The sequence below is a fragment of the Cryptomeria japonica genome, chromosome 8, assembly GCF_030272615.1.
Source record: "Cryptomeria japonica chromosome 8, Sugi_1.0, whole genome shotgun sequence".
NCBI classification, from domain to species: Eukaryota; Viridiplantae; Streptophyta; class Pinopsida; order Cupressales; family Cupressaceae; genus Cryptomeria; species Cryptomeria japonica.
The window spans coordinates 291,739,829-291,764,593 of NC_081412.1; the positions used below are offsets into that span (position 1 = coordinate 291,739,829).

Consider the following 24,765-nt stretch of genomic DNA (forward strand, 5'->3'; position numbering starts at 1 on the left):
GACTTGCTCGGTCTAATATGCCCCATCTCAAGCAGCTCTTTGATGGTTTTCTCAATCTCATTCTTGAGTCTCTTAGGATGCCTGTATGGTGTGATCATCACGGGTTTAGCACCCTCCTCTAACTCAATGATGTGCTCTATTCCCCTGTCAGGTGGTGCACCAGGTGGAATGTCACTGAACACCCTATCATACCGTTCTCTCAATCTCTGAATGTCAGGGTGATACTCTGCCTTCTGATGCTCCTCCTGTTTAGGCATGAGAGTACACATGGCTGCCCATCCAATCCCATTGTGTCTAACCAACCTCTCCATGCGCCTGAAAGAAATAGTTCTAACATCACTATTTCTGATAGCCCTCAATACATGCTGTCTCCCATCAACCTCAAACTTAATCTCCATGTCTCTGAGTCTGAGAGTGACCTCACCCAATGAATGTAACCAAGTCATCCCCAATACAATGTCTAGGTCACCCATGTTAACTACATGGTAATCCGCTTTGAACTCATAATTGTTCAAGCGTAGAGGCATGTTTCTAATCATCCTGTTACACTTAAGAGTGTAACCATCAGCAACTTGTACTCGGAGACCCTCAAACTCCTCTGTCTTAATGCCACGGCGCTCAACCAATCGTGCATCAATGAAATTGTGCGTAGCACCTGTGTCAACTAGGGTAATCACCTTCTGTCCTGCTAGAACTCCACGCAATCTAAAGGACCCCTCCTGCTGAATACTGGACAAGCGTGCCTGCTGCAAATGTAACTCCAGCTCATCCTTAGGCTCTGTAGCCTCTGCCTCTACCTCCAGCTCTGTGTCACTGTGCTCATCCTCATGTACTGCGCTATTTGAATCTGAGTCCTCATAGTATGATGCCCACATAACTCTATTGGCCTTCCCCTTAGGCTTTAACGGACAGTCATGATCCCTGTCATAAGGACCTTTGCAATAGAAGCATAGCTTCTTCCTGCGTAGGTCATTAGGTGCCTCAGTATCCAAGGGTGTGGTGGATTTCCCCTTGGTATCAACCTTCCTCCCTTTCTCCTTATCAAACTTCTTATTATCTCTGAAAGAAGTAGAACTCCTAGGGGTGAATTTGCTAGAAGGTGCTATAAGCTCCATACTGCGAGCTTTCCTCATGGCCTCCTGTAATGTCGATGGTTCAAATGCCTTGATCCAACCCTTGAGGGGTTCAGACAATCCCTCAGTGAATAGTATGACCAACCGTCTTTCTGATACATCCTGTACCTTAATTGACAACCGTTGAAACTCACTGATATACATCTCCAAGCTGCCTATCTGTCTCAACTGTGCAAGATCACGAAAGAATATCTCAGGATCCTTCCTATCAAAACGCTCCACCAATCTGTCTACAAAATCCTGGTATGAAGTCACTTGGTTGTGCTGTAAAGTAACCATACCATGTGACCACCAGTCATGAGCTGCGCCCTCCAAATGCAAAGTGGCGTATCTGATGGCATCTATCTCCGACATGGGCCTCAATGCTAAGAAGGTATCCAACTTATGTATCCATGCCTGTGCTGTCATCCGTCCACTACCATCAAAGGAAGGTAAAGTGAGCTTGCTAGCAGCTCGCTGCAACTCACTGTCATGGCCTCTAGGTCTCCTGTTCTGCTGAGTGCTCCTCATGTGCTCTCTCCTCTGATTCAGGTAACAATCAAAATTAAGTAACTCACGTACATGTGGTGGTAATGCCTGCCACTCTGCAGTAGCAGCTCTAAGATCATCCTGAAACTCATCTTGTACATCGCCCTCTCCTGCCTCCTGAGCCTCCTCTCTAAGGAAAGTAGGACGAGTAGGTCTATCCGCTGTCCAAGACCTGTGCCTAGGAGCACCCTGTGAACCTGCTACACTCCTATTGTCATGATCAGGTGTAACTCTATCCTGCTCCTGAACTCTGGGCTGAACCACTCTCTCCATCATAGTGGTTAAAGCACGCAATGACTGGACTATCTCCTGCTGTCCAGTAGCCATGGTTCTGAAAAAGTCCCTAGCCTCATCATCCTCATTCCTGGGAACTCTAGGTGGACTCTGTGACTGTCTCTCACCCATGGTAAGAATGTTTCTGTACTCTGTTCACCCTCTAGTGCTGCTCTTCTGCGTGTGTAGTACCTGTGATGCCCCAATGTTGATGGATGCATAAATGTTTCTTACCCAACAGGATGGCAAGAACACCGCTCTGATACCACTGTAATGACCCTTACTATAAAGGCCACTAATAAACCCCAAATCTGAACTGAGACAATTTGTCAAACACTTGGCATGCACTGAATTGTTTTGTTTGTGATGTAGTGTTTCAATATGATAGTTGTTTTGAGCATCAAGTACAATTGAGATAACAATACCAATATTGAAATGTAACACAATAAACAATAATGAAACTCTAAATATTCATGCAAGGACTTCAATGCTAATATATCATGAATTTCCCAAATTCTGATTGCATTGTTCAGTAGACTAATTTTCTAAAAATGTATGACTGTTACACATGAGCACTGAATTTATGACAAGAGAATGTATAAACTATCACACATGAACAATGACCTTGCAATGCACCTTCTCTACTACATCAATCCAACTACAAGATAGCAATGTCTGATTACAATGGACTGTTTTCTGAATACATATATGACTGTTACAACTGTGCACTTCTATCATAAAAATTGACAACAAAAACCATGCAATGGAACCTGGAAATCGCTCCTTGAACTCCGATTATGAAATGCTGATGAAAGGAGGACTGGACTGTCCCAAGAATGCCCTGCTACCGTACTGTCTCTGCTGCAGGCCGTACCTGGGTCGTACTGTGCGGCTGCAGTACCAAATTTTGAGCTGGGATGAATTCAAGACCCTTATTCACCAAATACAAGCCCTCAAATCAACCTTCAATTGAAATCCAACATGAAATGGCTGAGTACCATCTCCAATAACGCAACCCTTCAGAAGATATTTCACTTCCTCAGTTATGCTAATCTAAGGGAGTTATCGTTCCCAAAGATCAATGATATTTGCAGACCTTCAAGCTCCACAAATGCTCAAGTAGATGCACTAGAGAAAATAGACTTCGATGCCAAATGAGAGACCCATGGGGTCTATTTATACACATAATAGAATCTTCTAGAAGCCTCTTAGTCTTTCTAGAAGTATCCATAACTTTCTAGAAGTATCCATAATAGAATCTTCTAGAAGCCTCTTAGTCTTTCTAGAAGTATCCATGACTTTCTAGAAGTATCCATAATAGAATCTTCTAGAAGCCTCATTGCACTTTTTAGATAAAAAGTTACTTCATAAAATAAAAAGTGCACCTCAATAACATTTTGGCCCCAAATAAAAAGTAATAATAAATATAATGTCTCCAAGAGCATAATGAGCCATCCAATCACCAAATAAACGCCAAAATGACTCTCTCATCACAACCATCTGCCTACGAGAGTCTAGAATAGGCAAATCCACGTAAAGTGTCATGTCATACTAAAGAGGGGACATGACATTCAAAGAAGATTTTCACAGGTTGAACGTATTTTTGGAGGTTTTGAAGGCACTAATCATCATTTCCAGCTTTGTCTTCATAAACGCTGACAGATTTTTGGAGTATAACCAGCTAATAGGAGATAGATCATTCAAATTTTCTGAGTTTTTCTAAAGATCTTTTTGTCTTCTTGTCTTTTCTTCTCTTCCCATCGAAGGTGAAGTTGGTTAAATGCAAATTTATTACATTTTCTGATTTTTCCAAATTCGTTGGAGGTGATTTTTGTGGATCTATCCAAATTTTCAGTAAGAAAGATCATGTTGGACTGAATGGGATGAGGGCTTTCAAGATTATAGGACCTGGTTTTTGGATTGAAATCGTAAAAGTGTGGAGTTTACATGTGAAAATTCCATCTTTTTGTGACTAAGTGTCAAGAATGGAGTGAAATACCAACCACTTAGTCATTAAGATCCTAAATTTTAAGTTAAATTTCTGGTTTCTAACTTAAGTTTCATCTTTATTCGCAGATTTCAGGCACGATGAAGTTCCAAGTAGACAAGGATGCTCCTCCTGAATCAAGAATGAACTCAAAATGGAAGAGTATTAGTGATACCAACCTCGGGCATATCAATCTGAGGGAGTTTAAGAAGTGGATGTTCGGCTTAGATAACCTTGTGCCTGTTAGGTCCCGGGAAGGACAACAGGGGGGGGGGGGGTGAATCAGTTGTGAACCAGTTGTCAATAAATTGTAATCCAAATGCAAATTATTCCAACTTAAACTTAAATGCCGGTAAACCAAACTTAAGTGCCGGTAAAATAGATTAACATATATAGCAGTACCGGTTTAACTTAATGCATAAAACATAAAGAGAAACAACATCCACAATACATAACACAAAGATTTTGACGTGGAAACCTGGTAAAGGAAAAACCACGGTGGGAAACCTTACCCACAATTTGTTCTAATTCATCTTCCATTGCTTTTATCCAATGTTCATCCTGACATGCTTCAATAACAGATGCTGGTTCAACTTGAGAAATTAAACATACCTCTTCATTTGCCAGTCTTCCTCTAGTCATAACACCTTGATTCTTGTTTCCAATTATCCGATTCTCTGAATGATTCAATCTTACATACTTGGGTTTATTTTGATTAACATTCACATGCTGCTGTTCTTTAGTCACAGTTGGGTTTTCTGATGATGCCGTTGTGACTGGGTCTTCATCCTGTACCGGTGCAATCTGTGCCGGTTCATTTATAATCATTTCTACTGCCGGTTCTACAGATCTTGATTCTCCTCTAAAATGTTCATCTATCTTCACATTAGTACTTTCAATGATTTTCTGTAACCTTTTATTATAACATCTATATGCCTTGCTTTTAGATGAATAACCAAGAAATATTCCTTCACTTATAGGATCAAACTTGCCAATATACTCATCTCTTCTAATATAACATTTGCTTCCAAATATTCTGAAATATTTAAGAGTAGGAATATGACCAAACCATAGTTCATAAGGGGTCTTACCGGTTTCACTTTTGATGTGAACTTTGTTGAAAGTATAAACCGCTGTATTCACTGCTTCTCTCCAGTACACATTAGGTAGATTTGCTTCCATTAACATGGTTCTTGCTGCATCCAGAATAGTTCTGTTTTTCCTTTCTACAACTCCATTCTGCTAGGGTGTTCGGGGTGCTGATAGTTGTCTTTTGATTCCATTCACTTCACAGAATGCATTAAATTCTCTAGATGTAAATTCTCCTCTTTGATTTGATCTTAAACATTTGATTTTCTTGCCGGTTTCATTCTCTACCATTGCCTTGAATATCTTGAATCTTCCAAAAGCTTCTGATTACTCCTTGATAAAAGTAACCCAATACATTCTAGAATAATCATCAATTATTAGCATAAAGTATCTATCTCCTTGTAGACTTCTTGTTTTTGCTGGATCACATAAATCAATACGAATTAAATCAAGAATATTATTGGATTTCTCAGTAATGCTCTTAAATGATGTTCTAACTTGCTTTCCCATTTGACATTCCTTACATACCGGATTATGAGGTTTCACAATCTTAGGTAAATCCCTTACTGCCTTAGTTGAACTGATCTTTACAATGCAATCAAAATTCACATGACAGAGTCTTTTATGCCATAACCAACTTTCATCAATGTGTGCAATCAAGCATGTCTTATCACTGGTATTCAAGTGAAAGATATTACCTTTAGTCTGATTACCGGTTGCAATCTCTAATCCAGTTCTGTTTATGATTTTGCATTTTCCATTCTTGAATTGTAATTGAAATCCTTTTTCCACTAATTGACCAACACTCAAAAGATTATGCTTTAAACCTTCTACATAATAAACATTGTCAGTATTGTGCTTACCATCCAAAGATATAGTGCCTTTTCCTTTGATTAAACAAACTTTATCATCTCCAAACCTTACTAGACCTCCATGAATTTCTTGAAAAGATAAGAATTTGCTTTTATCACCAGTCATATGATGTGAGCATCCAGAATCTATAATCCATTCATCGTTTTCTTCAATTTTTGCTGCCAGTGCCTGCTCTACCGGTTTGACAATAGGTGCCGGTTGATCTTCTTTTATTGCAACAAAAGCCCAATAAACATTGTCAGTATTGTGCTTACCATCCAAAGATATAGTGCCTTTTCCTTTGATTAAACAAACTTTATCATCTCCAAACCTTACTAGACCTCCATGAATTTCTTGAAAAGATAAGAATTTGCTTTTATCACCAGTCATATGATGTGAGCATCCAGAATCTATAATCCATTCATCGTTTTCTTCAATTTTTGCTGCCAGTGCCTGCTCTACCGGTTTGACAATAGGTGCCGGTTGATCTTCTTTTATTGCAACAAAAGCCCATCCGTTATCTGTTGGATCTTCATCTGAATCATCTGTAACACCTTCTTTTGCATAGTAACATGACTTATTTCTATTTTTCTTAAATCTATATCTCTGATATTCAGGGTTAGGTTTATATGATCTTTTTGCTTCCTCCCTTAGTCTTGCATGTCTATCAGGACATCTAGAAGCCATATGACCAACTTTATTGCAATTAAAACATTTGAAAGGTACTTTACCTTCATACTTACTTCCTGCTGGACCTTTAGGCATTTTCTTTGTAAATAGTGCTTCAAGTTTTTCAAGTTCTTCATTCTCTCCTCATATCTTGAAGTTCTTTTGCATAAAGTGCTTTCCAATTAGTTTTGTCAGATGATGATGATGCTTCTGTTGATGATGATGCTTTAAAAGCTAAATCAGTCTTTATAGTAGCAACAAGACCAAATTCCTCAAGTTTAAATGCTGAAAGTTTTCCAACCAAGGTATCTCTAGAAACTGAAGTATTAGGCATTGTTCTCATTTCATTAATAGTAGTCACTTTCATTTTGTAAGATGGTGGCAATGCTCTTAAAAATTTAGACACAATTTCATCTTCACTTATGGATCCTCCACAACATTGTATTCCTAAAACAATTTCATTAACTCTTTCCATAAATGCAGAAATTCTTTCATCTTCTTCTATTTTTAAATTTTCATACCTGACCTGGCAACATTCTAATTTTGCAATCTTGATAGTGGTATCTACTTCATTCAGTGTTTCCAGTTTATCCCAAATAGCTTTAGCAGTAGATCAGTCTGATAATCCCATGATTTGCTGATATGATAATGCGCTCAGAAGTGCTTCTCTTGCTTTGCAATCATTGTCCATGTCCTTAGCCAATGTTGGTGGATGAGGTTGATTCGGAATAGGAGCAACATAGCCATTCTTAGTAACATCCCATATATCTCTTCCAATGCAGTTGAGATGTGTTTCCATTCTGATCTTTCATATACCATAGTTAGTTCCATCAAGCTTCAGACTGTCCTTCTTGAAAATATTTGTTGCCATAGGATCTCCTCAAGCTGTTAGGCTTCTGCAAAAAGAGGACTTTGCTTTGATACCAATTGTTAGGTCCCAGGAAGGACAACTGAGAGGGGGGGGGGGTGAATCAGTTGTGAACCAATTGTCAATAAATTGTAATCCAAATGCAAATTATTCCAACTTAAACTTAAATGCCGGTAAACCAAACTTAAGTGCTGGTAAAACAGATTAACAGATATAGTAGTACCGGTTTAACTTAATGCATAAAACATAAAGAGAAACAACATCCACAATACATAACACACAGATTTTGACATGAAAACCCGGCAAGGGAAAAACCATGGTGGGAAACCTGGTAAGGGAAAAACCATGGTGGAAAACTTTACCCACAATCAGATGATACTACTGCAGATAGTATGTGTATACAAATGGGGTCTGCACATGCAGAAAGGCCAACTACCTAGAGCTCACTGCTCAATCACAAAATAGGAGTCACACTAACTACACAATTGGATGGTTAAATCCAATGATAATGTATTGCTCAAAATAGCATCTCCAATGTTGGATTTAGTACCGGTTAAGCTCTGAACATGAGTGTCAAAACACCTTCATAACCTTCCTTCAACCTTCAAATAATGTCTACATGATTCGCACAAGGATCTACTTATTTTCGCTCTTCAATAAGATCTTACAATCATTTATACAAAACCTAAGACCAAATGTATAGGTTGGCTCACTAAAGATATTACAATTAAATCAATTACAAATAAGTCTTGATGCGATACAACATGTCAGCTCAATACATTTACCTCAATATCCAATCAATAAACAATCTCCATAACGTTCCGTGCTGATCTAGAGTACCGGTCCATAACCTAGACCTATCTGCTGGTAAAGGCAAATCTGTCAACCCGATTAGACCAATAAGCAAAACACCAAATCCAAACTTCCAATCTAAGAATTCGACACAACCAAATGATCTCCAGATGATAACAAATCATCATCGCTGCCGGTGAACAATATAACCTGCTGGTGAACACATACCGGTGACTGTGCATAAGCCACTAACCATACTGGTGAATATAATGTAAACCTCCAAGAAGATAAGTGTTTATATCAATGACAAAACCAATGCAACACATGACAAAGTCATCCATAATACCAACAGTGCCTACCGTGACCGCACGAAAAATGATGAAGAGTGGTATCATGCATGCTGCTAGCTTTCGCCCTACCATGCAGTGCACAAAGTTGGTAGTTGAGTGTGCTAGGCACTATAACCCTGTCAGTAGAGATATTGTGGCACCAGATGGAAGAGTGTTGGCCAATATCAGTGATGAGGCCATAAGGGAAGCTTTTGGGATTCTGGAATATCATAATGCTATATATGTGACCAAGGATGAGGCTGATCAAATGTATCAAGACCATATGGAGGAGTACAACGCCACCATCAATCATTCATGGCTAGACAAACCAAGAAAGGGTGCCTCCAAGCTGTCAAGGAAGAGCTTGGTGAGGGCGTATTTTAAAGAACATATTGGAGATATGATTGTCCTGTTGAACATAATAATGGGTAATCCCCAAGGCGCTCCATTTGAGCCTTGGATGTATTATTTCATAAACGAGATAATGAGTGTAGTCAAGATGATTGACTGGGCTCAGATGATGAGCAATAACTTGGACAGCCAGCTGAGAAATCTGGAGGCAAAAAGGACCTTTTACATGAGCTCATACTTGTTCTATTCCCTTGCTAGAACCTATAGATACAAAGGCCTCACCTGTAGAGGGGAAGTGGGAAATAAAGAGAATCAATTTCCTGTCTACGATTGTTACCTTCAGTTGCACATGGAAGAAAAGTTACATTTCAAGAGGGTAAATGAATAAATGATACATTTTTTATGCATATCACACGAACACTGCAAGGTGGATTGCATCAGAGACTCTCTCAAGAGTCCATGGACTTCATAAGCAAATTCGGGTATTGGTATATTCAATACCCGAAATTCACCTATATCAAAATTCAGGGATTTTTTGGATCTCCCTATAAGCTCCCAGTCTACCCTACCAACCGAGTTGTGCTACTGGAAGTTGTGAGGCAACTAGAGGGCTATATGATAGTTCAGAGAGATAAGCAAAAGAAGGCAGGAACATCCTCTCTCATGATTGGAAATGGACTAGAGACATGCCCATCATCACAAGTCGCTGCCACTGCAGAGAAAGAGCTGGCTTGGTACCCTATCTACCAATACAAGGCAAGATGGAACTTTGATGCATTCCATAAGATGAAAAAAGTAGAAGGAATGGTATTCGAGCACAAAACTGATTAGAAAGATTATTGGGCTAATGCAGCCGATAGTTTCGAAATCAGAAGAAGATTTTGGTCAAGGATTCCCCTGAGTATGGTGAGAGCAACAAAAGTATTCAGAGTTGCTGGTTAAATAGAAGATAGTCCCGAGCTTCAGCAGCCGGGCTTTGAGAAGATGAGAAATGAGCCACTAGCCTTGGTTGATTGGTCAAAAGGAGAAAAGTCAGATTTGGCAGACCTTATGAGATCAGTGGTCGAATACTCCAAGTGGTGGACATCTGAGAAGACAAAGCAATTGAAGTCCAAAGGTGTTGCCCTGACTTATGATTTAATGGGAATGGATGACTCTATGTCTTCCAACCCTTGTATCTCTACAGGGAATGCTTGGAATCCAGAAAGTGTTGGGTCTCGGAAAAGAAAGGAACTGGTTGGAAGCTCTGGAAAGACCAAGGAAAAAGAAAGTTGTTGGGGAGAGACGTGAATCCAACGAAGGTCATTCCATTCTGAGTGCCGCATCTGCTGTGTCTGACCAGAATGCAGTTGAAGAACAGGAGATGGACACAAATATGGGGATTAATGAAGTAAGAGTGCCTTCTCCTTCGATTGAAGAAATAATGAGAGAGATTGTCCAAAACTCGGACAAGGAACAAGTTTTTAATAAAGCCACAGAAGAGCCTGAGCCCCCAGTAGTTTTCCTTGATGGTATAGTTACTGGACCAGGAGGGACAGATGGTGGATTTGATCAAAATACTGTGGAGCAGTCAACCATTCCTGATTGGTTGAAAGAAAGGATAAGGGCTAAGGTTCCTAATGAAACCCATTCTGAAGAGAATACAACAACATTTTTGGCAAAGGTGAACGAACCAGTCGTGATTAAACCACCTAAGCTAGCTAGAAAATTCTCTTTGATTCAAAGGGATAGTGCAGGGTTTAGAACGGTTTAGATAGCTGTGCCGAAAGAAGGTAAAACTCCAGACAATATTGCTTCGGAAGATTATAAGATTACTACTGTAGAGTTGGTTAAGCCTACTCAGGACCAAGAAGTCCAATACTTTGACGACTCTTGCAACGCCCTCAAGGCAAGGCTAGCCAAGGAGAAGGAAAAAATAAAGAAAGTTGAGGAAGAGAATCAGCAGTGGAGGAAATATGTTCTCCTTCTAACCAAGCCACTTAACCATGAGATACTAGTCCCCCCTCCGCAGCCTCTTCAACAATAGTCGATGAAAGATTACGAGGACATGAAGGGCACACTCATGCAAGCTAAGGAATGGATCTCAGATGCTTCGACACGTGTTGACATACTTGTGGAAAATTTGGTATCAATACATGAGTCGGCTTCTTCATTGGTCAGCAGAATTCAAGACTTAGCTGCAAATTGGGAAGATGTTGAAGAAATCCAAGATGAAATACTTCCACAATTGAGGGTTATCTGAGGTCTGTCAAAGCGAAGCTTGATAGATGCAGGTGTCATCCAGGCTGGGGATAGGTATGATTTTAACACTTAGTATTATGCTTTGGTCACCAAGATTGAAGTCCTGAAGAAATCTGAAACTAAGTGTTTTGAGATGGAGGAAAGTGTCAGAGAGATTTTAAGTAAGGTGTTTTGTGTGGCATCAAAAATTTGGCAGAAAGAGAACTTGAGAGCCAGAATTCAATTGAGCTTTTTCAAAGACTCGGGGATGATTGATAAGGGTGATCTCTCAAGGATTGCAAATTTTCTCCTCATTGACGAGAACTTTCTTGTCCAGGCAGTTAAGTGGGAAGGCATCCTCACCACGTGTATTGATGATGTGGACATTGTCGACTTCCAGATTAGTAACCTGCCAAGTGTCACTATGGAAGAGGTTCAACTCATCGTGTCCAGATACATTGAATCTGCAAAAAGGGAAACTAGACACTCACCTTAGTGACAATAGCAGCTATGCCACATGTCACCCTTTTGTCTGTTTTGATTGATAGAGTTTTGAGAAACTCTAATTAGGGTTTATAACTTCAATCTGGGGCCTTGATCATTGTTTGATCTCGGCTGTTCATTGTTTTCTGAAAACTATATAAGGCTACCTCCTCTCATGTGGAGAGTGTGAGGTTTTTGATATATTGTTGTGTGAAGGTCATTTTTTCAAATAATATATTGCATGTGCGCTTTCTCTTAAGGCTTTGTAATCTTTGTTGTTTGAGTGATTAGCATGGTTTCAATTTCCTCAACACATTAGTCAAAGTTAATTTAGAATTGCTTTCATGTTGCTAAAATTGAATGAAGGATTTGATAAGTATTAATTAACGGTGTATCTCTGCTCATACTTTTGGTGAATGGATGATTTCCATTTCACTGTGCAAAGTTAGTCTGAGCCTATCCCCTGTGTATGCCAACATTTCGATCATAAGCACAACCCGTTGAAGATTGCACCCGCTTTGTGTAGTTGTCCTCAGTGTGGTGAAGCAAAGTGCGGTTTCCCGAGAACACCTAGTTAATCCCGTCTCCAGAACTCGTAGGGTTAGATCAGCTTTCTTAAACCCTATCCCTTTTTCCCTTTTTGAAAGTCTAAATCCCGGAAAATCCAAAGAAAGAGAAAGAGCCTAAAATTGATAAATTTATCTAAGTCCAGAAGTTTAAAAGACATTTGTAATGTAAGTCCCCCTTGAGATTTCCAGCATACACTACCCAAGTAGCTATCCCACTAAAGTCGCTTGTTTGCACATATAGACCTTGGAATCAGCAGTGATTTTTCAGGAGAGGATAGAGTACCTTTGGGTATCTTATTCTAATGTTTGGGAGATGATTAAACAGACACCAACACTATGGAATGAACTCAGACTATATGTAATGTCGATCTGATGTAATATATAAGGTTTGCTGATATCGATAGATAGTCTGTCATACACCATTCGTATCTCACTCTACCACAATGAAGGAGAGCACTGATCTTATGTATTACCCGATAGGAGTCGACTCTCCTCAGGGAGATGTGACTGTAGTTAGAGGATCGCACACTTCCAATAGAGTGACGAGTTTATAATCATTAGTTTGTTATATAATAAATAACACTAATGATCAATCGGTTAGGGTATAGTTATGATTAAATTAAATAATCAAAATACAAAATGTGCAAGGCCGGTAGGCCATTCACACATTTTGATTTTGCAGAGTCAGCTAGAAGGAGACCAACTGACGCTATATCACTTACACATCCGATACACAACTTCCCCTTCTGTATGATTCTTTGGGACTTACGATATGTGTATTTGATTCAGCATTGGAGACGCTTTAGAAAATCAGCTCGACAAAATACTCCCGCAGATTCTAGACAATGATCGCACTTGCCTGTAGAAAACTATTACGCCTCCACAAGGATTCACTGCTCCCAACTCTGCTCTAATACTCCCGCCTCTCAGCTCACAATAGTCTCTTTTCTTGCGATTGGTAATAAGCAAAAAATAAACCATGCTCAGATGAATGCTTCAGAAAATAATCAACACCTGCATTGCGTAATAACACTCCCATACGTCTGCAATAAACTTCCCGCACAGAATATCAGCATGATCAAAGAAAAAAACGCCCAGTCCAAAGAAAGTTCAACGCGCACCCGCCTTTGTGCATTTTTCACCCCAACATGCCGAAACATACTCAAAACTCTTCCAAGTTCGTGTTTTTGAAAAAAACGACTTCAACTCCATTCCAAAATTCACAACGGCACACCTTAATTGTCAATGATGATTTTCCGTTTTTAAACTCTTAGGAATCGCTACTGCAACACCACAATATCGTTGACTTGGAAGAAAACGATTTCACACAACCAATTTTTTTATTAAAGGCTTCATACGTTAAGAATCTGACCCCGATGCACTTCAATAAGCACAATATCACCAAGGGATCAAATATGATTAATTTCTAGACCAGAAAATGAGTATTCTCTAAAAAAATATCGAACCACTAAAGCACGTCTTCCTCCAGTCATGCCAATTAAGACACTACACAGTCCACAAACTGTTGGTGAAGAAGGAGAAATATTTAATTTGACAAGCGTTCGTTTGAGTTCAAATACGACTCCTCTGACCCAAACTAGAATACACGGTCTGACCAAAATATAAAGTGGACCCCAAAGAATATTCAACTCATGACATGGGGTAAAGTCTGGTTTGTTACAATTAGAAGGCAAGTAAGCAACTGAGTCAGACAAATAGGCACACAAACAGCTGATGCAGACACACACACTGCTCAACCAAGCAACTAAGCAGCTCAAGCAGGCATACAAGCACCTCAAGCAGGTAACCAAGCAGCTCAAGCTGCTCAACCAGATAGATAAGTAGACAGCTCAACCAAAATTCATAATTAGCAACTCAACAAACTCAATCAAGCCTTTGACATCAATGACATCAATGACAGATGTTCCAACAACATCCCCTCCTAAAAAAGTGGTGTCTCCTTTATGGTGTCGATTGCCTTTGGTTGACTAAACCGCTGCTTGTTAACTTAATGAAATCCTTTCTCTGATCTGCATCTGCTTGGGTAATTGCACCCTCATTCATAATGCATACCTTAATAAAACATACTCCTGTATATCATCACTGCCTTATAAATGCTTATTATTAAATCAGATATTATATGCCTTTGTTCATTCATAATGGACATCATCCTTGTTCTAACCTAAGCGCTGTTTTTCTTATACCAATCCGCTGCTCCTGAATATATTATCTTGGCCACCAATAATAAGGTCGTTCTCAAGTTGGCCCGGTCATGGTTTATTAATTACCAGTAGCATGTGAGGATGGCCAACTAGGATTGGCAATTTATCAAGTGTATTCTATTTCTGTGTATTTTGCCCTAGTGGGCCCTTGATCAATTTATCTTAAATGATTTTATTTTTCTTTATTTTGAGTCTGCCCCCCTTTTGGGGCTGTGATTTGTGGTATAAAGTCCTAATCTCCGGCTTGGCATGACAATATTGTTCCCCAACAAATGAATCCATTTAACGTTGCATGCACATGGATAAGAGGGACAATGCACTAACATGATCCGCTAACTATCTATTAGGTTTAGGATAGCACAAGATGTAGCATAGTTTGCAATACCGGATCATACAAGCATGATGAAACCTCAACTACTTCTACAACTAACAAGAGAGACATTCAAAATGAAAATTTACTTTCACCATTCAAAGCAATGCCTACTCCATCGGGCAATAGAATCATAACTTAGAAGGATAAGAAAATCTACACAAATCAGCAATGAAACAAAAGATCATGTATACACAACCTCAAAGAATAAGATAACTTGGAAGTAAACATATGGTTGGACAGTGCTGGTAACTCAAATGCTTAATTATCTTTATAGGTCCTAGATGGTTCACTACTACAACACCATTAAAAGATATTACATTATAGTCCATCCATTTGTTTACTTGCAATACCTTTTATTGGTGTTCTAACAGTGAACCATCTATGATCTATAAAGATAATATTTTATTAGAGTTATTGTAGATTCCAGACGGTTCACTACCAAAACTGTCTAGATATTACAATGAAAGATAATACATGCAACAAAAGAAGACCATTACAAAAGCTTGTTTCACATTCATTTAATCTTGTTACAATCATGCCAACAAGTGTGGCAAGTGAGAGACAATAACTAGGTTCAAAAGCTCCTCTAAAATACTACAACCTATCATGGAGACATTATCTTGTAGGCAACCTGTAATGTCCCTGCTAGTTAGAGTTCACTTTCCTGCAAAACAGACTGTTAGAATGCAACAAAATATATATTACTAATCTAAATTGCAATTAAACTTCGATTACTTAATTAAAACTAATCTCAATTCTTAGGTAATAAAAAGGATACGAATGAAGTATTGGGATATGTCCTTAGGCGGTTGTAATGCCCGCCTTCTTGGAACCCATCATGGTTCCAAGCCTTACCAGGGAAATCGATGGATAATTCGATTCCCGTCTTGGATGTAGCATCTTACATCCAAGCCTACCAAGGAAGATCATCATATATGATCAATTCCTTGCCTTGGATGATATATCTTATCATCCAAGTCTACTAGAGAGGACCGGCAAGATCCGTCTCTTCTTGGGTGAGCTTCTGACACCCAAGTCTTTAACATATATGCATATGAGTACTCAGTATATACTGCCTACCAGGGATTATCAAAATCCCGAATTAGGCTAAGGGGATTTTCTCCCAATAGCCTCCATCACATAGCCAAATCATTATTATTCATATAACATTTTATATTTCATTATCATTTTTAATCTATAATTTATGCCTGCCCCTACATATTTTTTAATTACTATTATTGATCCTACATACACACATATATCCTGCATACATACATATATATATACTGGTACGTATACATGAGACAATATTATTAAAAGGCTACAACCCTTATGCATATATATATACTGGTACTTATACATGAGACAATATTATTAAAAGGCTACAACCCTATCAAAGATATTCGTGGTCAATCATATATGACAGATCTGTTATCAACATATATGTGTGTGTGGCACACACGTCCACACACATATCAACTGTAGCTTACAAACTGACCGCTTACCTTTCTGCAGTCTGTTGGCGCAGCTTTTTCTTCCTTCCGTTTCCCCTCCTTCCGTGCCATTAATATTTCATTTGGTTAGAGTTTAGCATAACTTACCTGGGCGTTCTATTTCAGAATCCGACTTACCTGGGCGTTCTATTTCAGAATCCGAATTACTTTTCACTCTCATCTGTGATGACTGGAGTGTTGTTGTGCATACAGGTGGACTGAGCCAATATATCATTGTAAATGCTGTGGATACTTATGAAATCGATTGAATTCCTATATAAATGTATTTGCACACGGTTCTGCTCCTAGTACTCGTGTCTAATCGCTTTTCTGGAATACTGTGCTTATGACCATGCATTTGAGCAGTCATGTATTTGATTATAATGTCTGATCATTCTCCCAGTCTTATCGCCATATAACCATACGAAGATTGAAGGAGAAGATATGCCTCAATATGCTTACGTGTCTGATCTTGATCTTTGTGCCCATGCGATATGGGTGGATGTTATTCATGCTTGCTCAATCGTTCTTAAAAGGCCTTGGAGAATGGTCGATACACCACCTTCGTTCCCTGTCTTAGCACCCCGCTGTGTATCAAATATATTAATCCCCATTCCCTTACATACCCATCGATGGGGGTGTGATACGAAGAGTTATGCCTTTATCATCACATCTTTTGCAAATAATTAACCAAGCAATCTTAGCCTTAACTAATTACTAATGATCGGATTGCCTCCATAATCTTTAATCGCACCTTTTTTCCTCATTCCTTAGTCCAAGAATCGTATTCAACATGATATTGTGATACCATATCTTGCTTTAAGTATATATTTATATATTTATATTTAGTTTCTATGATTATATTATTAATTTATTTTTATTTGAATATTTCAGGAATATTATTAGTAATAAATATTAATGGATATTAATTAAATAATACATTCAATAAATAAATAAAATTCAAATAGTAACTCATTATTATATTAATTAATAATAATAATTACTTCATTTAGGATATATCTAACGATCAAGGAGGGGACAAGTGTATCAGAACACTGTTTCACATTCATTTAATCTTGTTACAATCAGGCCAACAAGTGTTGCAAGTGAGAGACAATAACTAGGTTCAAAAGCTCCTCTAAAATACTACAGCCTATCATGGAGACATTATCTTGTAGTCAACCTTACTAGATTACCCCTTCCTTTGATTTACAAACATGTTTCATCATTTATAGGGCTGGACCTTCCTCATTTGATACCCTAAACCTGCACAAGACACTTGGAGAAAAAAATTGGCTTAGTGACATTAAATTGTCTTAGTGACATTTGATACCCTTCCTCATTTGAATCCTTACATTGCTTGGGTGAGAAAGCAAGAGTGTTCAACAAGTTTGCGTGTTGCACATGTCTATTGCATCATCTTCATATGACATGGTACTTGAAACCTAAGTCACAAGGTTCAAATTCGAATTCGAATTTGACAAGGGAAAAATTCGAAAAAAAAATTTCGGATAAAATTCACCTTATATAATTTTGTTTATTTTTAAATATATGTATACTTCTAATAAATTATCAAAATAGCTTAACATTGCTAAATAGATTTGAAGTCATTATATAAAGAGGGCACATTTATAAAATATAAACCATAAGAAACATAGGAATTTCAGTAATGCTAGTGATCATGTATGATATGCCTAATACAATGTACAGTGGAATCCCTTTTGAACCTGCAGAAGAAAGTGCACTTGACACCTGCATTTCTCTAAGAAATATTTTACTAGGTGATAGTTCAATGTGGGTTTGCAAGTTATCATTTTCTGTCTGGCCTTAATATAGCCACAGCTGGGGACCATGTTGAATTGAATCTTAGCATGCAGGAAACCACCCTCTTATTCTAGGAACTTGCCATTTCTTTTATATACAAAAGTGTCATTGTATTGGATTACTTTATTTCACATTTGTAGTTTTTGTAAAAGTTATTCTGCCGTCTGGCCACTTTTTAGCAGAATTTTTTTATGGCCGAATTTGAATGATTTTTTTATAAAAGTTTGAAATTCGATTAAATTCGAACCTCATCCATGAAAATCGCCCTATTCTGTGACTTAGCTTGAAACCATGTCCCTTGCATCAATAATTATGTCCATTTGCATTGAAATCGCGTCCTTGAGGGGCCCACACATATTGAGAGGCATTTAAAAGCCATCCCTTGTCTTATCACATCAATTTGGGAGCACTAATGGCTTCTTGGGTCATGTAGGGAGGTAGGTGAGGCTTTACGTTTGAATGGCAGAATTTTGTGGATGGAGCTGCTTGAAAGATGTAGAAGTTGCAAAAAAAGGTTTAAAAGTTACACTAGAGAAATGAATTGGCAAAGAAGCAAAGGGTGGGGAACTTGAGGAAATGGGAACTGAATAAACTTATTGCAAGTAAGTGCATGTGCAAGGAAAAGTTGGAAAGTTTGTAATGGGAACTTGGGGAACTTCTTGCAAGTAAGTGTATGTGTAAGAGAAAGTCCAAAAGTCTGCCCAAGCTCAGAAATTGAGTAAAAACCCTCACACTTAGAACATTTGACATATAAGGTCATGGCAAAAATATAAGGGGAGGCAAAGTACAATGCTAGGTACAAATTGACCAAGGGGGGCCCCTTGAAGGAACTCTTAAATTAGACTCAAATGATGGGCCAGAAGGGCTAAGGCAACAAAGGGATGAGCAAAGTTCAAATTTGAGCAAGGAACCTGTTGTGAGGTATTCACACATCGCCCCATTGCAAATGGGGAACCCCCCCCCCCGCCCCCACTTTTTTTTTGCTTTCTAGGTAGTGTTTGAGTCTTTTGCTATTAGCCTTTGCATTTGAAGGGGAATATAAGGTTAGGAGGCCAGGAGTTAGGTGAATAGCCTTGTGTGAAATATGAAGTGAGTAAGTTTATAAGGTTTAGAGGTCATGACAGCCAATCAGGAGCTCAGCTGAAGAGTCTAAGTGGTTGCTAGTAGCGACAATCCAAGAGTTCAAGGTTGAAGGTAAACTCCAATTGCTTTAATTGCCCTTGGCCGAAGTTGTTTCCAAAAGGTCTCATCTTGTAAGGGAGAAAAGACGTCCAAGGCAATATGTAAATGAGCAATTTTAGATGTCAACTCACCTTAGTCTCCAAGCTTCAAAATCACACTTCATGTTGAGTGATAGATGAGCGAATTTTTCCCTTGAGTGCATTGTTTGAGAATAGGTGTAAGTATGAGTTTGAGCGTTTGAATGAATTATTCCAAGGATTGAATTTTTGTGCAATGTAATGATTGATAAGCTCATTTGTAATCCGCCTCATCTCTAAGTCTTCTTTAGGTTTTAACTTCATGATCTCACAAGTTGGAGCAGTTTACATCTTCAAGCCTTCGTAAGTGGAGTTGGGAATAAAGGAATTAAAGAACATGAACTTCATGAGTTGCTAGGTTGGAGCGAATTCTCTACTTCATGGACTTAACAAGTGGAGCGAAAAAAAAACATATTTCATGAGTTGAGCAACCCAAGCGAAATTCTTACTTCATGATCTCATAGTTTGGAGCGAATTTCACATGTGGAGCAACTTCATGAGTTGAAGTATTGGAGCGAACTTCAGGTTTGAGAGTTTTGGAGCAAACTTCAGGTTTGAGAGTTTTGGAGCGAATTTCATCTTTGGAAAAGACAAGTGAACCTAGCAAGCAAGGCAATTGAAATAAGGCTTCAAGTACACACAACTTAGAGTGAAATTCCTACTTCATTAGTTGAGCAATTGGAGCGAAATTTCTTACTTCATGACTTGAGCTTTTGGAGCAAAATTTTATACTTCACGAGTTGCCTTCTTGGAGCGAACTTCATGACTTGCCACCTTGGAGCGAATTTCATCAATTAGCATACATGAGCGAGCCTACATGAGTAAAGTTGAAAGAGAGATGAAGGATGTTTGATAGTAATCGCCTTGAATAGATTCAATTCCAAGTGAACTTCATGAGTTGAGCTTTTGGAGTGAAATTTATACTTCATGAGTTCACACCTTGGAGCGAAATTTTCCAACTTCACGAGTTCACACCTTGGAGCGAAATTTATACTTCATGAGTTCACACCCTGGAACGAAATTTATTGAGAAGCATGAGTGCACTTCATGCATTAAGAGTCCAGAGAAAACCTCATAAGTTGACAAAATGGAGCAAATTTTACACAAAATGCACTTCATGAGTTAAAGGTTGAGGGCGAATTTCATGATTTGAGAAAATGGAGTGAATTCTCTATGAAGGTGAACTTCATGTTTGAAGGATCTAGAGCGAATTTCATGTTTTGAAGAGATGAAGTGAATTTCATTCAAGCAAACTTCAAGAGTTGAGAATTTGGAGCAAAATTTTCTACTTCATGAGTTGCAAGTTTGGAGCAAACTTCATGAACTCAAAGTTTGGAGCAAACTTCAAGAGTTGAGGATTTGGAGCGATTTTCTACAAGGGTGAACTTCATTACTTAGAAGATGATAGTCCTAAAAATAACTGCACAAGAATTTTCATTTTTGAGCCTAAATATTGATCATTCTGGTTTTATTTTGTCCTTTGTCAAAATTCAAGGTCTAGGGTTTAGGGTTTGTGAATATCCGAATAAGTCTTGTGAATAAAAAACCCTAACCGTGTTATATTTTGTCATTACCTTTTTCCACTTAAGCCAAGGGTCGGTTACCGTTGGCGGGGCCATTAGACTTCCTAAGCATTAAGTCATTTTCAGCGGGCCCATTACATTTTCCACGTCTAAAAATTCTGAGTATTTTGGCCGGTGGATAAAGGTAGTTTAAAATCCGATGGTCCACGCTTCCTCGTGGTCGAAAGTGCAGGGAAGATAAAGACCGCGGCATCACGAAATGATGCCACGTGTTTTCGGCGGAGAAGGGCAAGCTGGCAGTTTGACATTTCAAGATCTCATGTTACCAGTTCTCAGGAGATAAATTCTGGTTAACTAATGGCCCTATCAATTAGCACATGTTTCAAATGGACTTGTGGGACATCTATGAAGATCGGATACAACATTGATAGATGTGAACAACCTGAAATCATTGATGGCCTTTGAAACAAAGGCAAGCTCAAAGCCAAAAAAAAATCATATTATAAGAATATCAACTCTAAACTAGGGCATCCCACCAAACACAAAAAGTAAATTTTGATTGTAAAACTAAGAGCCAACTCACATGAACTGCATGGCAAAACAGGCTGATAGACCCATTCAAAAACACCTTGGGGCCAAACAATATGCAAGCAGCATAACTTAAATTGAGTAGACTATGCAACACATGTTTTATATTCTAATCTGGCTGCTATGTAATGCTATTGGAGAATTACACTAATATCTAGTACTGTGATAAGTGAGAGGTTAGCCAAGCATAAGCACACCACAAAGCTATCCGTTTATCAATATTATCAATGCTTCCGCTAATGTTTAAGGGATTTGTGGGTAAAACTAAATATTTTTTTCTCCATTTTTATATAAACCCTATTGTAAAATATTGATTTTTACTTATTTTCTTTTATTATGGAATCTGATTAGATGGGAAGATATACTTGTTCAAACTACCATGTCAAGAGTATGTGTTATATGAGCATCTTATCTATTTCATATTTTATCTGCATTCTACGCACTTGAGTCTTGGAATTTGATTGTTACCCTCTTCCGAGATTGTGAAAATTTTTAGATCTTTGGATTTCAGATTATAACTAAATCTTGAGAATTTTGGAGTTACCATTCCAAAGCAGGTGACTTATTCCTGAAATGGGCCTTTATCTTTTTTCAGGGAGAAAATCAGATCACAGTCATGATCAGAAGAAAGGTTTGAAGCGGGGCATAGAGGAGGTGGGTATCGCACTCTTTTTTATGAGATAATAGTCATCAAAAGTTTAGGTACATAACTTTTTAATGTTTTAAATAAGCATATAATATGTTATTTTAGTGATACAATTTAATGTCTTGGCAAATAAGGATGCATTTATGTGGTGAACTTCAATTTTGTGTTCCTACACGTAAGATCTTGTTTTAGTGCAAATAAATCTTAGAACTTTAATGCCCCATTTCTTGCATTTTTCAATTTTTGATTATGTTTTACAATTTACACAAATTTACAATGCTGTAGATTTTGGTAGTGTCTCTTGGCTTCTATACGTATCATAATCTTGTTTCCAACAAATTAAATGCTCGCACTTTCTTTTTGCAAGACTCGTTTTTCTGATACATCTGACTCTGAAGGTAAAGGTATTGTCAGCGGAGGATTACTTTTTAAAGAACATTGAATTTTCGACATGGCTTAAAAAGGAACGGGGAATATTTTTCTCCAGTCTCTCTTCAGAGAGTTCACACATGTTATTTCTTGAATTTGTAATTGCTTGGAATTCTGGAGAGTTACATAGTGATTATTATGAAGGTATGAGCACTGCTCCTCGCACTGATCATAATTGGGGTCTGAAAGGAGTAAAAAAAACATTAACTGAAGGTGCGCTACCTCTTTTAATGCGTTCACTCGTAGAATTTTGCAAATCTCCTTGATGTATGTTTTAATCCTATATTGGTTGCAACAGATAGTATTGACCCCGTTGAAGAAAGGGAAATAGCTAAAAAAATTGAGAAGTCAGAGAGAAAGAAATTTCAGAAAATGCAAGAAGTTGCCTTGGATGAATTGCTTCCAAAGGCTACCGGACGTGAGAGGCTTCTTGAAAAAAAATCTTTGAATAGGGAAAAAGCAAGAGCACGAGAAGATAGCCCAGAACCGATTAAAGAGAAGGATCTTTTGGGTGGTGGTGATGACTTTCACGCGAGGTTAGTAGAAATTGTTGGATGTTGGTTTTCTATGAATCCATAGGATGAGTTCTCAAAGAACTTTCTATTTAGTTTGTATTGAAGTTATGCTTTTCTATGGCCCGTAGATTTGGGAACCCTTTGCTGATGGGTTTAAACTTTGTGTAGACTTGATAGAGAGCGTGCAAGAAGGCAAAAAAAAGTGATGGAAAGATCTGCAGTCTTTCAAGAGAAGCTCCAAGCATCCAGACAGAAAGAAGCTGCAGCTTTGAGCCAACTGCAAGCAATTGTTAATGATGCAGGTGGAAAGATCACCATCCCAAAGAGGACATGACACTGCTAAGTTTACTTAAGACATGAAATTGAATGGTTCAAGTTCTTAGATTGCAATTTGATAATAAAAAGTTGGTACAAACTAGTTTTTGCACCTTGAATGCAAGAAACTGATGTATAAGCACTATTATTATGCTCACTAAAGATTTAAGTATTAAAAACGTGCAAACTGAAAATTCAGGAAACTCGATAATGTTAATGAATGTAGTTTCATAGCACAAGAAAACTACTTTTGTTTTGCCTATTTAACAGATTGAGAAATTGTGACTTCATACTTAGTTTGCATGAAGTACCGATGAAGCAAACAAACGTCTAGGCAATGTTGCCAATTGTTGAATAACCATCTCTAGAGAAGGTGAAAGAAGTGCTGAAACCAATGGTATAGCAGGAGTAGAGGAAGTCGGGCATTGAGAAATTGAAACAGAACGTGGGTGAGACTCAACAGTAGGAGCTGATAGAACTAAAAGAGTGGGGCTCTCCAAAGACTCGCCAACTGCATGAGAAATATTCTTGAGAACATGACTTGCCATAGGGGAAATGAGAATAGAAGAGTCAACATCCTGAGAAGACATCGCATCCTTAGAGGAATCATCAACTAGGTAGTTGAAAACATTAATAGTCAAGTGATCTGTGTGGGTATTTCTCCACCATGTTGATGAGCCCTTATGTGAGAGAGTGAACAATTACAAGCCAGGTGGCTGATAGCAAAACATCATCTACCTTTAAAGGGAGATCCTCATAGTCAAGTAGGTGAGTCCAAGGTCTATCCCTACCATCAAAACATATCCTTGTGAAGAGCCTTAGAGATATTATTGTCCACCAAAATATCAGCAAACATAAAATGACCCATACAGGAAGAAGTAGAGTCAACCTTCAAGAAACTACCAATTGCATTGCTAATGGCCTCATAGCAAGAATCTTTTGAGAACTACAGAGGAAGATTTAGGAGCAGAACCCAAACAGATATAGCAGGGGGTTGAAGGGGATAGCCCAAGGCTTAACCGAGGCATAGTGCCCTCACTACAGCCCTAACCTACCCTCAAGCTATCATTTGAAGAGACATAAGTTACAATGAAGAAGCCACTGACACAAGGAACTAGCTTGATCTTACCATCAATGAGAGGCTTCCATGAATCCAAAGCCTAGTTGTGTAAGTTGGGAAGATAGACCCACAAATTGTTGAATCTACAAATTATTTCCCATTGAAGATTAAAATCTTCATTTTCCACAAACCACCATAGGGAGGATTGTGCATATGAGATGGACAATATTTTATCTTGTTGCAAAGAGCGAATAAGAACCTTAGAGCCTACGATGGTCGCAAAGGTCTGTTGGCGATCTAATCCCAAAGCAGTAAACTTTTATCGAGTTGCAACACGATGATAAGGAGAATCCATAAACATAGGCTAAAAAATTG

The 24,765-nt window shown here is 38.3% G+C and overlaps 1 protein-coding gene across 2 annotated transcripts in view; it reads left to right on the top strand.

Annotated features, from left to right (window-relative positions):
- LOC131035897 (uncharacterized) overlaps nucleotides 1-23,620 on the top strand; it is a 51,543-nt gene extending 27,923 nt beyond the window's left edge. The window contains exons 3-6 of one of the 2 annotated variants that reach the window (XM_057967662.2): nucleotides 22,021-22,079; nucleotides 22,476-22,713; nucleotides 22,799-23,036; nucleotides 23,184-23,620. In XM_057967662.2, the coding sequence (XP_057823645.1) occupies nucleotides 22,021-22,079; nucleotides 22,476-22,713; nucleotides 22,799-23,036; nucleotides 23,184-23,349 (701 nt within the window). In that variant the 3' untranslated portion in view covers nucleotides 23,350-23,620. Of the gene's footprint in view, nucleotides 1-22,020; nucleotides 22,080-22,469; nucleotides 22,714-22,798; nucleotides 23,037-23,183 lie in introns of both variants that reach the window. The other variant, XM_057967661.2, reaches the window with a different exon arrangement.
- Nucleotides 23,621-24,765: the final 1,145 nt, after the last annotated feature.